This window comes from Pinus tabuliformis, chromosome 4_1 (genome assembly GCF_031772625.1).
Source record: "Pinus tabuliformis cultivar Carrire ecotype Pingquan chromosome 4_1, CPIR1, whole genome shotgun sequence".
In the NCBI taxonomy this organism is placed as follows: Eukaryota; Viridiplantae; Streptophyta; class Pinopsida; order Pinales; family Pinaceae; genus Pinus; species Pinus tabuliformis.
The window spans coordinates 307,993,525-308,010,504 of NC_142303.1; the positions used below are offsets into that span (position 1 = coordinate 307,993,525).

General features: G+C 35.1%; 1 protein-coding gene across 1 annotated transcript; it reads left to right on the top strand.

The window, feature by feature from the left end:
* The first annotated feature begins 13,189 nt into the window (after positions 1–13,189).
* Positions 13,190–14,078, top strand: LOC149175512 (uncharacterized protein At5g01610-like). Its single transcript, XM_089422858.1, has one exon. It carries the CDS (start codon positions 13,301–13,303, stop codon positions 13,808–13,810), a length of 510 nt encoding a protein of 169 aa, XP_089278984.1. The 5' UTR covers positions 13,190–13,300; the 3' UTR covers positions 13,811–14,078.
* Positions 14,079–16,980: the final 2,902 nt, after the last annotated feature.

The following is a 16,980-nucleotide window of genomic DNA, read 5'->3' on the forward strand; positions in this document are numbered from 1 at the left end:
ACTAGTTGCTACCCAAAACACCACTCGTTCCTCAAAAACGAGTCTCTTTTAAACTCCTTTTAGACTTGTTAAATATAAAAGATTGTCGAGCTATTGGCTTTTCTAGCTCGTTAAAGTAAAAGGAAGTGCCATCCCTCCTATACATTTTAATCTTTTTGGACCTGAGGGATTATTAAACAAAAAGATCGAGCACTTGTCTTTTTTGGCTCGCTAAAGCGATCGAAAAGTCATCCCTTTCATATTATTTTATACTTTTTCAGACTTAAGGGATTATGCTACGAAAAAGGACTGTCGGAGTTTCCTTTTCGTCCCTTTTCAAACTCTCTAAACATGAAAAGGATCGGGTTATCTTTGTCATTAAACTCGTTAAAACAATAGCGACAAACTTGTCCATCTGGACAAGAACAAGTTTCACTGTCGCTAGGCTCGCTAAAACATAGTGACAGGTTTGCCCAAAGGGCAAATTATAGAACAAGCATATGTTATCCTCCTCAAGCTTGACAAAAATAAAGAGGTATTGGTCAGTAATGACTGGGGAAAAAGGGAAGAAAACTTAAAGAATTTTATTGGTAGCAGGTTGCTCTTGAACATGACACTTTCACTCCATCACCATGATTGAGTCGGGTTGGGTTATTCCATTCACCAGTCATATCACCATTGGTTCTCCATACCATCCATCTTTTGGGGTTAACGCTACCAATCCATCTTAGTGTCGTCGATATGTTCAAGAGAAGCCATTCAGAGAATTCACCATCTAGTCAATGCCTCATCCACTGTAATACCTTCAACCTCCATTTTCATGACCACCATTCCTGAACCTTGTATCATCAGATCGTTTTCACCTCCAGAAAATCATTTGCTCCATTTCGTGTCATAGATGTGGGATACATTAAGGCCCTCCTACGACGGGTCACTTCTTGTTGACATCAGCTCATTATCCAAGAAGTTGACCTAGAAACAACCCTTTCAGTACTTTGAAGCTTGCATGCCTCAATGGTAAGTTTCTCACTTCCGGCGATAGGTTTACATCAATGGCCTTCAACTGAAAGATTTTGCATGGTGTTCGACAACGACTCATATATTCACACCATGTGAATTGTACTGTAGTACCTTGAGGGTTATTATCATTATCGGTGACTCCTCTCGCACTTGTTAACAGCTTACATTATTGGCTGGTAATTAGGCGATGTCTTTCCATGTTCGACTTCAGAACATTTTTTCACATGGATTGACCTGTACATCGGGCGAAGAATGAACGAGTTTGAAGACCCCGGATCTAGTTTCATCCATCTGGCTACGATATATTTAGGAAAATAAAGAAATCAATTGTACACGAAAGCTGCACAGATAATCATCCAAGCTAAGGGATGATGACTCTACATATAAAGAATCACCAGTTTGCAACAGCAAATGATTATCTGTCCTATGTACATGAAAATGAATTTATAAAGCTGAGCATGGGAATGCCCGCCTCAGCTAGATCATGAAAATAATATGATGATGATGTATTGTATTGTATCTTATACAGGTCACCTTCCAGTTCGAATACCTCGGATCCTCATGATAAAGCATTTCACCCGACATCAAAAGATTTACGACCTCATGCTTTAGGGGGCAATTGTTATAGACATATTTGGGCACTGCAACCCCAAACTCATATGTCCATAAACCAAGGGATCTTTAACCCCTAAAAGTGTTGTTTCATACCCTAAAGGATCATGGTCAACTGATTACATCATTTCCCAGAAGTTCCACCTAAAAAACCACTCAGAACTGGCCAAAACTAGACCATACTAATTGCTCCATGGTCAAGGTGTGATGCATACTGGTTGCTACACTAGCCAGGTGTGATGCATACTAAAAATGCCTTCTGTAGGGTGTGATGAGCGAGAATGGACAAATGGCAGAGACAATTTGCTAAGTGGAAACTCATGGAATCTTCTAGAAACTTCTCCCATGACACTTGCCTCTCTGAATTCACCCAGGGATGAGTAAGAGATCAATGAAATCTCCAAGTGGAACCAAGAACTATCAGTGGAATGACACTAATCAAAAACCCAGAGTTGACTCACACCCTTGCAAGACATGTATAAATGGATCCCTCATCTGAGAGATCTAGAGGTTGGAATTTTGTATTTTGTAAGGAAGTGTTGTTGGTTTATCTGTGAGAAGAGACATTATATTGTTGGGTGATCTTGCTTTTCATGAGGTGAAGAGGGCTTTGATGCTGGGAGGATGATGTTGGATCAGACAGCTGGGTTGTAATCCTCTCTTCTACTATTAATAAAGTTCTTTGAGTTTTCCTCCATATAATTGTGTATTTATGAATCTTGTTATTTATGAATGCAATTGTATGGTCAATGTGTTTCTGATTCTGCATTGTTTATGATATTATAGATCGAGATGATTTGATGGTGTTTTGTTACTTTGAATCTACAGGTATTCTCTGAAGCAGGACAAGTAGGAGAGGAGTGGCAAGCTCTATCAAGGGAGAGAGAAATCAAGCAAGGAGCCAAGCAGAAGATCTAGGTTGGTCCCCTTTTCTTCTCTCTTATCTATCATACATAAAGGAAATCGCAAATTGCTTTGATTGTTTGTTTCTAAGATAGCTACCTGTCTTAGTGGGACTAGCAGATTGAAAAGACACTAGTTTTCCCGAAAACAGATACTCAAATGCTTCACAAGGTAATGGTTTGGTAAAGATGTCGACAATTTGTTCCTTTATGCCAACATATTCAAGCTTGATATTGTTTTTTGGTGAGATGCTCTCTAACGAAATGATATTTAATCGGAATGTGCTTCATTTTGGAATGCCTCATAGGATTCTTGGAGATACTGATGGCGTTGGTGTTATCGCAAAAGATGAGAATAGGCTCGTTAAACTTGACTTGAAGATCTTGCAAAGTTTTCTTCATCCAGAGAACTTGTGTACAAGAAGCTACTACTGCAATATATTCTACTTCTCCTATGGATAACAAGATTGAAGACTGATTTTTACTTAACCATGAAACAAGACAACTACCTATATAGAATGCTTCTCCACTGGTACTCTTACGATCATCAACACTTCCTGCACAATCTACCTCTGTATAAGCTTGGATAACAATATCATTTCCTTTGGGATACCACAGACCATATTATTTTGTACCCTTAAGATATTGAAGAATTCTTTTGATGGAAATAATATGAGATTCTTTTGGTGCTGCTTGGAATCATGTTACTTGTCCAACTGCCTGCATCACATCTGGCAGGGAGACTGTCACATATAGGAGACTACCAATCATGGATCTATACAACCTTTGGTCCACATTCGTTGATGAATATTCTTGTAACCTATTATGATGGGGGTAAGGATAGGCTTGCAATCTTCCATCTTGAATTTCTTGAGCATTTCGTTGATGTACTTGATTTGATATATGAATATTCCTTTATCTTGCTGAGATATCTCGATAATTGTTAAATTTTCTTGATCCACTTTCACATAGAGATTGCTTGTCAGTGCTTCCTTTCTTGAATCTGTAATACTTAAACTATTCTTCTCCCCTTGAACATGTAATGAAACTGCCATCTTGTTCAAACTACATGTCTATCAATAGTAGACTTGTGTCATATACCGTTGCATAGACTCCTCATCTTCAAATTTCTGGGAGTCGATAAGATAAATTTTTCAGAATTGGGTGTCATTTAACGGACTGTCTTGACTCAAGTCATTAACCGAAGAAGCTATTGATTCCTCACAATCCATTACGAATCGTGAAAGCATAACTATTGGGACCTTATTGCCTTCTTTCTTTTCTTTCTCATCTTGTACTTGTTCATCCTGTACCTGTTTTCCTTTCCAAATCTTCTTATTATCGTCATCAAGATTTTCATTCATGGTTGATTCCATCTTGTACATGCAGTTATGAGATATGTGTCCGTAGTTATGACATTTGTAACATTCGATGTTATTCATAAAAGATTTTTTTTGGTGTTTATCTCGTGATCTTGCAAATTTTCTTCTAGGGTTTTGCCGATAATAGTTATACGTTTCTGGAACTTCACAATCCCTAGACATATGTCTAAAATTTTTACATTTGTAACATTCGACATCATCTCTCAAATGATCAAATTTGTTGATATTATGCTGAGTTCTGGAATATCCATTTCTGAGGGATCTCCTGGAATTATATTCATTCCAAACATACATGCGACATTCTGCAGCTCTATGTCCAAACATTCCACATGAATAAAAATGACCATAAAAGATAGGTTGGTACGTGGGAGGAAACATTCTTGGAGGAATTATCTTCCAAGGTTCTTCTTGCGAGTCTTGATCTCTTGATTTAACTAGGGGATCTACCCTTTTTTCATATCCATCTTCTTTAGTTGTCATAGAAGGACTTGACTCCTTTTCAAATTTTTCTTTGTAACCAAGACCAGCCTTGTCACTACATGATCGTTGGATGCTAATGATTTCATACAAAGACTTTGAGCTGTTGGCATAGTTTTGAAGAGTTTTTCCATTTTTTACTTCCTTTCGTAAATAAATGATTTTAGCTTCTAATGCTTCTCTTTCCTTGTTGCTTTCCTTTAATTCTTTCCTGAGAAATTCTTCAATTCATTTGTATTCTTCAACATTGATTTTAAGATTTAGGACATGTTCCCTTTTTGTCTTTAATTCATCTTCAAGAGTGTTGACGTGCTTCTTCTCGACCTTGAGCTCTTTGATAACCCTGATCACTTCATTTTGAAATTCAACCTCAGCCATTTCTTCTTCTTCGTCTCCTTCTTCATTAGGTGCCTCTTGCTTATTGTGCTTGACCATAAACAATACTCTTCCATTGAATTATTCTTTGTTATCACTGTCTTCTTTGAATGAGGAGCTATCTTCTTTGGAGAAGAAACTTTTCTTAAACCATTTCTTCTTGCCTTGTGTGTTGAACTTCCTGGCAATTTTATTTCCTTTCATAACAACCTCATTTTTGTGAGGGAATTTGGCTGCAAAATGCCCAACCTCACAACAATCAAAAGATATTAATGGAAGTTTACCTTTAAATTTTCCCGTGCCTGTTATCATTTTCCACGAGAAATAGGCAAACTCTTTATTTGACAATTCTTCTTCATCTTCTTCCTTTTCCTCATCCCTACAATTGCAAGTTTTTGCTTTTGGACTTTGCTTGTCCTTACTATTCTTCTTGGATGTGGAAAATGTTATTTCTAAGTGAGATGTGCCATCCTCTTCTTCAATCCTCATTTCATATGCCATAAGAATTCCATGAAATTCATCTATGCTGAGATTGGTCAGATTCGATCTATCTTCCAAGACAGGTACCTTAGGGTTAAATCTTGTTGGCAAGGTTCTAAGGATCTTTCAGACAACAAATTTCATTTCAACAAGTTCTGCCAAACCTTCCAATGTATTTGTTGTTTCATCAACACATTGAAAGTATGCAACAATATCTTCATCTTCCCTCATTTTGAGCTACTCAAATTTTGCTCTGAAAATTTGAAGTTTTTCTTCTTTCAACTTTGAGTCACCTGCATATATATTTTCAAGCTTGCCCCATACCTCTTTAGCATTTTTGCAACTCAATACCTTAAGATAAACAGATTCGATAAGCCCACTGATAATAAGATCTTTTGCCTTTGCATCATATACCATATTTTTCTTACCTTGTTCATCCTGGGTCAGTGTGAAGCCTTTGTCAACGATTTCCCATACTTCATATCCTTGCACCAGCAAATGAACCTGCATTCCTCCACTCCAAAGTGCATAGTTATTTCCATTGAAAAAAGGAACTCTATTCTTAGTATACTCCATGAGCTCCTTCCAGTTGTTAGACTACTATTGAAGGAACCAAGCTCTGATACCAATTGTTGGAAAATACTTAGAGGGGGGGAGTGAATCAGTATTCCTTAGAAATTAGTATTTTTAAATCTTTTTAGAGCATTAGTTAATCTATTAGAACATTATATATTACAGAGAAATGGAACACATAAAATATATTGTAGAAATATAAACATAGAAAACAAATAAAACAAGAGAGACACAAATATATGTGGTTCACCCAATTTGGGCCACATCCACTGAGAAACATCTAGTCCTTCCTTTTATATTATCCAAAAAAATGAAGAGATACAACCTACAATAGATCCACTGTAATTCCCTCTTCTCTCTCGCTCAATCTCCTCTCTCTTTCTCACTCAGAATACAGATCTACATAGATGTAATACAATTCCCTCATATATAGTGAGGGGTTGCCTTCTAGGTTAAAAAACCCTAAATTAAACATAACTTCTATTGTCAGATCTCCGCCTAATGAACGACCTAGATTGACTGCGAAATTACAACATTTTACAAGGAAATTTTACATCTATTTTTAGCTTCGGGGCACTGCCCCCGATCCCTCACCAAAGGGGGACTCCTAAAGATCATTGTCCCTCCCCCTTGGACTCCCCTTGCAGCACAAATATTACGGGCACCATTGTTGCCACATTACGAACTGGGGTCCAATGCAGTGATACCTCTGAATAAAGAAGATAATCAGGCTCCACACCCAACATAATATTCAATTATTATTAATGTTTATGCAATAACAACAATAAATAAAAAAACACAGTAGGCACAAACATTTTAGGTGGAAATCCCCCTCTGGGTCAAAAACCACCAAACACTTTTCTAATAAGTTCTTTAATCTTCAGCCCCGACTGAAATGAAAGCAACAACTTCATAGAATTCTAGAAAAACATTCTTCTCTAGCTCCCACTGGAAGGACGTCCCAACACCTTGGTTTCTTTAGTAATCAACTGAATGGATGCCCCAACACTCTAGACAAACCTACCACCCTGAAGTTTTCACAGGCTCTAGCCTGTAGGCGACTTCATGCACTTTCCTAGAACCTCCCTACCACCCTATAATGACTAAAATAAGATAAGAGTGTGGATTCCCATACCAGGGACAAAGATCCATGATAAAACATGAGTTACAATGATTTTGACTGAACATCCACTCACACTATGACCTGCAACCCAACCATGACATCATCCCAACAAAGACTCCTATACCTCCCAATAATTCCTTTTCGACTCTAGGAAGATTGACTCTTTTACAATAATGACTCTTCCAATGATGACACTTTTACAAATGACTCTTTTACAACTTTACAATGATGACTCTTAGCCTTGACAGTTATTCACAATATATGGATGGTTGTCATGTCCTTAAAAGATGTCTCGCTGCAATGCTTCTGTTGATTTGATACTTCACCTCTTGAATACTTTCTTGATGCTCTCCTTGAATATTCTTCTACCTGCATGCAAATTTTCCCAGCAATACCGAATCTCAAAAGGAAAGAACAAAATACCCTTCAACTTACCTCTTCCTGCAAAACACATGTAAGTGCATAATAATGAATAAATACAAATTAAAATTACAATGCGTACTTGAAATTTTCTTGTCACTTTTTTGTTGACTTGTTGTAGCAGTATACAAAGACTCCCACTCTTGATATAGGCCTGGACTCTATGCAAGACTATATCCAAAACTGACCTAAAGATATATACAATATAAACTGATGACGAACCCTAGACTTGTGATGAACCAAGTTCTAAGTACAACAACATAGACCATTCTATCAACTATGACAAGACAAGTAACATGAAGTCACAACATCATATAGATTTAGCAGACTTGGTGTAGCATCAAATGTGTAGTATCAAGAATAGGACATCCGAAATGTGGTATCAAAACTAACTGTGACATATAGAGACATGGAGATATAACCGAGACCTTGTATATACTTATGTTGTCCTGCAAAAACATATGTCAGAGATGATACTCAAAATTCAAATGTAAACACTAATCATACATACCTTGATGTATGAGACTTACCCTTAATTGTTGATGTGTGGTCCTTACTGCAATGATCCTTGAATGCATGTTTTTTCTTGCCGTCTAGGATATCGATATTGAATTTGTTGTATCTATGTAATTTCGGATCTCCAGGGTCTGAAATTTCATCCTGTGGTATCCCTATGAGTCCTATTTGTAACCCCATAGGTCTGATCAAGATTGGATTCTTCAAGAAAGAGTTATGCCCAATCGCCCACGATGACCTGATTATAGCCTAGTTTAGTAGAGCGAACTTGTACAAAGGTCCACGTGTCACTGTTGCGACCTTCGGTCTTAAAAATGCTACTCAAAAAACTACAGTCTGTCCTATTTCTGTGAATATTTACGAAATTTGAATCCAATGCTCAGAGAGAAAGTTATGATGAGTTTCCAACGTCACCTATTTGACATGGCATTCGGGAGACTGAAAAAACCCTAACTTCCTCAGATCATATCTCCAAAAAGATAGAAAACCAAGATCGTAAATTAGGTCACAAGGTTCATTAATATTTCCTCTCAAATGGGTTTTAATTTCAGCTTCTAAAGCTTCGCAGAAACAAAGTTATAGCAAAAATTCCACAATGACCTGTTTTAAGCCACAAAATCCCTACTAAAGGAGGATATGAGGGTCATTATTTATAAGAATGTCTTGAGTTGAGATGGTCCTCAACAAGTGAACGTTAGAGGGATTTTAGGAGCAAAAAGATATTATTAATTATTGACTATTCAATGACCACAACCAGTTATGAGTTCCATGCTACAACCCCATAGGGTTTTAGCCCACTAACTGGGGTTACTAACTTCAAACGCAAATAAATTACAAACCATGAAGAACTGGGAGGCATACCATATGTCAATGGAAACATCTTGATGAGTAGAATCCATCGAGAAGATCTTTGACACAAAATAATATGAGTTGTGAATTAAAAATTCCCTTGCAAGGTCGGGGTAGCCCCTGGTGCTGCTTGGATTGACATCAATGACAACCACTAATCAACAAATTAATGGCACAAATCTATAGTCCAAAGAATACAATTATATTTGAAAATAGTAGTATTTGAAATACAATGATAAAACTACATCTCTTGTTCTTCTTTTGCAAAGAATTTCTCCAACAATCCTCTTAAGACCTTTAGCTCCACCAATAGAGAATAGAGTTGTAATAGTGGAAGATATAACCTGTCCAATATAAACCTAATCTTATTAGAAAACCCCCAAGCTCAGATTTGAGTATTCTTATTGGATCTACAACAAATTTCTCTTTACAATAGTGCAAAGAGTACCCTACTTGTAGAAAAAAAGGAACCCTTTTTCATTCTCCCAGAACTTATTTATAATTTACAAATGGAATTCCCCAAAAAGGAAGTCTGTTGTAAAACAATTTTGATATCTGAATTTTTCTGCAAGTAAGGTACTCTTTGCACTTTATAGGAACACAATATTACATTATCATAATATATTATACTTTTTCATATTAATAACTTGAATAATAATATTTATGAGAGATATATATGTGTGGATGTATATTTATTTTTGGAATTATTAAGTAATAATTAGCTGTATGTTGTTTTGTTTTGTTTTATTTATTTATTTTTAAATGTAAAATATTTAGTAATTTTATTAATAAAATAAAAATTACAATAATAATTGCTTAGACATCATTCAAAAAAACATTTATAAACTTTTAGCTTTAGTCCTAAAATTGTCTCATACAAATCTAAATTTTCTCATACAAATCTAAATTTTCATTTCAAATTAACTTAAACTAGAGTCTATGCTAGAGTCTATGCTATTGATGCATCATCCACAATTTTCCTCAAAATTTTCATAAAAATATAACTATTTATATATATTAAAATTCTTCTTAATAGAAGAGTTCATTTTGTCTTTCCATAAAAGAGAAACATTAATCACAAAGCTAAATCATAAGAAAATGAAAATTAAAACCAAGGAGCATAAACATGTTCGCAAGAGTGGGTAAGATGAGTGGCCTTTAGATCATATTTTCCAATGCCACTCTAGCCTTTGATACCATGCCTACATTTTTTCTTTATCTGTGAATATGCCTTAAAAAATATATTATAAAACACTAACTTTAGTATCAAATGTCATGCAAGAGAGGTTGTAAAGTGAAAATTGGATTCTCCTTTCATTCATTAAATCACACTCTTAAAATCTCCATAAATTTGAATTTGAAAAATAATTTAATTTAGAGTTAACATTAAAAACCATTTTTTAATATCACTACCAAATCTAACTTAAGAAAAATACCATTCAGATATCAAATTATACAACATTTTATTATATATATATATATATATATATATATAATTTTTATTATATTAAACTATTATATTTTAGTGTCCTCTACCATTCAGATATCAAATTATACAACATTTTATTATTTAAATAATTTAAATAATTAAAAATATATAATTTTTCCCTAAACTTAAATATATAATTTAGGTGGTTGATTTGATAAGTTTGCATGTATAGGGTTTTTGCAGGCTTCCACTTTTCTACATACATTGTCGAGCTGTAGCTTGGCTATGTAGAGTATGATGGCGGGTCTTTGGAGAGATTTGGAAAAGTCGGTGGCCCTATAGTGGTGGGATCTCCACAGGCTACACTTCTTATGGAATCACCATTGAGCTTTGGTTCTTACTTGTGGTGTATGACGATGGGTATGCTATGACCTCCTTTTATAGTTGGATTTCATAGATTTGGTGGCATCAGTTCCGATCTTCTAATCATTGGCGAAAATTTTAATCTGTGATTTGGGTTCATGGTTATATGCTCGATGTCATGATTTTACTCATTTTGTGGAAGCTCAGTTATTGAATCACTATTTTATGCAGTTAGTTGATTGCCAAATGTGGCCACATTTGGAATAGTAACTGAATACACTTGTGTGTACTGACATAATTTCTTTTTTTGTACTGATACCCCTTTTAAAAAAATTAAAAGTTGAGATTTTTTTAGAAAAAAATTAACATATACATATATTATTTAATAAAAAAGTAATAAGATATATATTAATTATTTAATAAAAAAGTAATAATAAATACATACTTTATTCAATTTAAAAGGTAAATATTGAGATTTGAAATTATGAATAGAAATTTGACTTACAAAAGTAAAGGTAAATATTGAGATAATTGAAATGATATATAAACTACACGAAAAGAGCCTCCACTCTCTCTTGAAGTTGAAAATGGGATCGCACGAGTGAACTGACGGGTTTTACATTTCTTTTTATTTTCAATTTGAATATGGAAAAATGAGACTTTTAATTTTTACTACAATGGTATCATTGAATTTGGCATGAGACTGACCATTTAAGAAAATGTTAGTATATTATATTTATAAAAATGTTTATTTTGAAATAGGATTGTTAAAATTTTAATTTAATGTTTAATAATTATTAGATGGATGATAGGGATTTGATTTTCATATAATATTTTAAAATATTTTTAATTGCAGTTATATATTAAAAGTTGAAATTTATGTTAAAAATAATTATGTTTTTTGTTGTTGTTGTTGTTATTGTAAGTTTCAAATGCTATTATTGAATCAAAAAATTACATTATATACAACTAAGTCAAGATCTTTTGCCACTAGGTAACTAGACCATTGACAAAAAAACAAACAATGTTTATAATGTTGTGTAACATAAAGACACTTAACATAATTGAGAACATATAATAGAGTTTGAGATGTCTATTATATAAATGATATAGAGGCTTTGTTGGTGGTAATGGCAAAGAGCATGTGTTTCCTCTTAAAAGGTCACAGGTTCAAAACCTGAGATAAAGTATGTATGTCTTATATAAAAATATAAAATTAAATTTTCAGGTCATGCTTTTATGAATATATTGAAATAAAGAATACATATTGAATCATATTTTTGGTATTGTATTTTATGTTATATGGTTATATATAGAGATATTTGACATTATATAATAAAAATCTTGTTTTTTTTCATAAACTTAAGTAAAATTCTTCACTTTTTAATTTATAAATATTATTAATTTATGATTTTAACAATTTTATATAACCTATTAATAATGGGATATATATAATAATATAAAAAATTATAATTTTAAAAAACAACGTTTAATATAAAAAAACAACGTTTAATATATATATATATAACAAAAATATTAAAATATAAATTTAATATTTCATGTTATATTTTATTTTATTGATTATATTGAAATAGAGAATAAATATTGAATATTGTTTTTGGTATTTTTTTTTGTTAGATTGTTATATATAGAGATATTGAAAATGAGTATTTGATGATAATTTATTGTTAAAAGGGCTCGGATTGAAAATTTATTTATTTATGTGGACTGGCTATTTATTTATTTATTTTTTATTATAGAGATTTTAGTTTAAGTTTAGATGTAACTAATTTTGATATAGCAAAATAATATTAAATTTATTGAAATATACAATTTTCAAATAATAATTATAAAAGTTAGATTTTTAGAAAATTAAAGAAATATGTTTTGATATATATAATATTATTTTTGGGAAATAGTGTAATTAGTCATACATGTAATAATAAAGTGTTATATATCAAAATAGTGGAGGTTCAAATCTCCTAAAAGTGTTATATATCAAGATAGTGGATGTTCAAATTTCTTGATTTATTTGTGTTTGGGGAAGAGGCATAAGTAGACACTTAGAGACACTTAGAGATTATAGTGGTAGCCATTAGAATTGACCTCATATCACTAACCATTACCAACCCATGACACCAACATTCCAATCCCATGTCATGTGAGTATGAAATAGACGATTCTAACTTATATCACAAGACTAAAAAAAACATATATTAAGGAATTTAGACTTCTGTGATCCATAACATTGTTTAGATAATCTTCGGCGAAATCACATAATTAATCTTTTGTCGACGCGTTTCGAACCAACAAAAAACATATATTTTAATATAATAAAATTAAATTAAAAAAACAAATAACAATAAACAAAAACACATACAAATGTACCTATGTTTAAAAAATACCATATACGCCTTAACATAAACTTAATAAAAAATACCATAAACACCTTAACATAAACTTAATAAACACAACTATGATATGCAATGATCTTTCTATTTTAAAAAACCAACATATTTCCAAAGCAAGTAACATGAAGACTTTATGACCCTTGTCTTTTGAGAGATAGCCTTAGCTTAGTCAAAGGAATAGTAGGTGGAGAAGAGGGATTAGAAGGTGAGAGTCTGTTAGGAGAATGGTAGGTGGGGAAGAGGGTTCCAAGGTGCCAGATCTCAAATCTTAAATGGCAAATATTAAATATTATCTCTCACCGATCCCTTCCCTATATGTACAACAAAGTACTCAAATTCCGAACAGTCGACTGTTCGAATCCCATCCCCAACTTTCGTTAACAAAAAGAATGAGGTCGCTGGCACACAGGGCTGGGGAGGCCAAATGTAGCTACATTTCGATTTTGATTGCCGCTTTCCTATCGATCTGCTGTTGCTTTTTGATTCAGCAATGTGAATCGGAGAAGACGGCTTACCAGGAACTGGAGGAATATGATTTCCCCATCGGACTTCTGCCCACCAATGTGGAGAGCTACACACTGGATACCTCGGACGGAAGCTTCGAAGCGTACCTGAGCTCATCCTGCAGTTTCACCATCGATTCATACGAACTCTACTACGAAAAGAAAATCACAGGCAAGATCAGCACCGGTATCCTCAAAGATCTCGATGGCGTCAGTGTCAAGATGTGGATCTTCTATTTCAGCATCTCTGAAGTTATTCGGCGGGGCACAAAGTTGGAGTTCTTCGTGGCATCAATTAGCAAATCTTTTCCTGTAACTAATTTCGACGAATGCCAAGAATGTGCCTCTGGCCTTGACTGTTTTGGTAAATTCTCTCGGCCCCTTCAAGCTGCCTAAGATTCTGGGCCTTCTGTTTTGCCGTGAATTTTTGTTCGTGTAGGTCTGAAATAGTTTCTTGAGATTTAGCAGAAATCCTGGGGAATGGGATGTTGCTCTGTATTTGTGTTTGGTTGGAATAATACTCAGTGGCGGATTTCCTCTTACATCCAGAATAGAGGCAGTTGTAATTTTAGAGGCATTGTAAGACCAGGGGTTGTATTGTGACTGCAACAGCTCACAGCTATGAATAATAACAATTTTTTGTATTTTTTGGAATTTCTCCCAATTTATTTATAAATGACAAATATTGTTTCGAAGTTTGTATGGTTTCATTTTTAAGTTATTTAATTGATAGAGAGATTTTTTACTTTTGTTATGTCTGTTTTAATGTGAATTAAAATATTGTATAGTGTAATACAGGAGAGGATGGAAATTTGAATTTGGTTTTTTTTAATATATTTATATAATGGTGAAATGAAAAAATATTATCATTAATATGGAAAAGAGACTTAAACTTTACACATTTTTGGTGCAAGTGTAAAATGGGAAAGAATTTTAAACCGTTTTATAAAACTAAATATTATTAAAAAAATTATTTTTTTAATGAGAAATGTTTTTCTTTCTTTAATAAAACCTATATATTTTTAATGATAGTGATGATGATTAATTTTAAAATAGTTTATGAAATTTAAAATGTATATTATTATTTGGAATTTTTTAGTTTTATTATATTAAAAAGATATTAAAAAATTTGTTTCAAATGGTATTATAGTTTTGTCGAGTTTAAAAGTTAAAAAGATTATTGATGTGACAAATATTTAGTGTTAGGGTCCCACTTTAACCCCCTTATTTATGTCATGGGATCACGTCATAGTCAAGAGTCAATAAAGCCCATATTAATATTTGTAAGTGGTTAACCCGCAATTAATGACAGGACCACATTTAGTTGCAAATGGGCTGTAGTATTAGATAGATGGTATTAATAAAACCCACGGTACTGGCTCGTGGTATTGCATGTATGAATCATATATAAAGGATAGAGACTCCCTGCGAGGAGCATTGTGTCTTATTTTTGTAGTCGAGCTCTGCTCTATTGGAGGTTGCCCCCTCGAAGAGGCAAGTGAACATTACTCTCTGAATAATAAAATCATCGCTATTCTGTGCTCTGGGTATCTTTTCTTCGCATATTCTGTATTTAGGTATCATTTTGCAGGTTAAGAGCATAACAAGTGGTATCAGAGCACTTTCCAGGGCCGGTGGGATCTCCAATTCTTAGCAATTTTTTTTTTTTTCGGCTAGAGACGTGTTTCAGCGTCTTTAAACCAAGGGATCTATTGTTGAGCGCATAAACCTGCGGATTTGGGGAGGCATGCACGCAGGAAATACAAGAGGTGGTCACGTCTGTTGGACTCCCTTGTAACCCCTATGGGTACCCCTTCGAGTAGTAGCGCATTAGACAGAACCGCGCACGGGCTGTCTTCCACGTACCCTCTGGGTATATCGGAAGCCCCCTAGGCTCCTTTGAAACCTCGCCATAGATAAACCGTCGGCCGTCTTGTGGCTACAGTGCACCGAGAACAGCACTCGGAGAGATTACTCGCCCGTACGATAGGGAAGTCGGGTTGTACGGCTAAGGGTATGGTCGATCCTCCTTAGTTAGAGCCCTGAAACATTGGGCCGAGTACCACTGCCAGACCCTTATGTATATTGCGATCTGTAGCACCTGACACTCCTCATGACCATAGTTTCCTTTTCTATAGGGGGATCACACATTATCTATTCCCGATCTGTGTGTGCAAAGAGGTGCAGCAGCAGCAGACATCAGTCCCGCAGATCCATCAGATCCGCCGCAGCAGTTGTTCCGCCATTCAAATCTCTCAGACCCACCAGATCGGAGTTGTTGTGAAGGGTTCCTATACCGGGGTATACTTTTCGCAGGACTTTTGGCAACATTGACATTTTGAGGATTTGGCGACTGCAGTATTGATCAAGGAGGAGTAAAACTCCGTTAGGAGTTTTAAAAAAAAAAAAAGTCTGAGATCTTCCGGGGCGCTTATTGGTGATTTAGCCCATCAGAATCAGGACGACGAGCTGAGCAAGGTGGTACCATTCAATTTATTAGTAAAAAAATTTTAGGTGGTCCCAATTTTTCATCAGGTTGGTGTATGGTAGAAACTAGAGCTCAAGCGATGGCCAATGAAAGGATGGACAAACTTGAAGAAACTGTGAACTCCATCCAAACTGAGATTCGCAGACTAAGTCTCCAGATACAACAATTACTCTCGAAGGGCAAGAGCAAGCCCACGAGGAGGCGTATAATGGCCATGAATACAATGAGGGTGAGTCTAGCCACTCTCCTCACGTTTGGCACACCCATCCACCACCCAGTCAGCGACCTCCCAAGTTGGATGTGCATAAATTTGACGGTTCTCACCCATCGGCATGGCTAGCACAAATGGAGCAGTATTTCAAATTGAATCATATCCCAGATGATGCAACTAAGCTTATGTTGGGGAGCATGTACTTGGACAATGAACGGTGGCAATGGTGGGAATGACATCAGCATTGCAATGGACCTTTTAGGACTTGGACCCAATTTACCAAAGCTCTTCGAGATCGCTTTGAACAAGAAGACTCTTTTTTGGGTCGTCTCACTAAGCTCCGACAGACTGGTACAGTGGATGAATATATTACCGCTTTTGAAGCCTTAGCCTTCCGCACTAGGGGTCTCATAGATGAGTTCTACACGGAATGTTTTATCAGTGGTCTTAAAGAAGCCATCAAAGCTCAAGTTCTACTTCACCACCCTCCCACGTGGACGGAGGCTTGCCAGGTAGCTCGTAAGGTGGAACGTGCATTAGCAGCCCAATATAGTCGCCCAAATTTTCCCGCTAAAGGTCGTCCCCCACAGGCTCACAACATGACTCAAACACTTAAGGTCCAAAAGGTGTCACCTGCGGAAATGGCTGAAAGAAGGAAGCAAGGACTATGTTACTACTGTGATGAAAAATACTCCCCAGGTCATAAATGCAAGGAGCCCAAATTTTTTCAAATAGATGCCACTGACTATAGCTCAACAGAGGAAGATCCACCACTTGAGGAACATGAGGCGCTAGAAGAAGACAACCCAAAGGAGAATGTCTCTGACAAACCAGTTATTTCGCTGCATGCATTGGCAGGGATTTCTT

Bases quoted from the DNA above. Each gene is read 5' to 3' on its own strand.
- LOC149175512 (XM_089422858.1), top strand. From the start codon at position 13,301: ATGAGGTCGCTGGCACACAGGGCTGGGGAGGCCAAATGTAGCTACATT.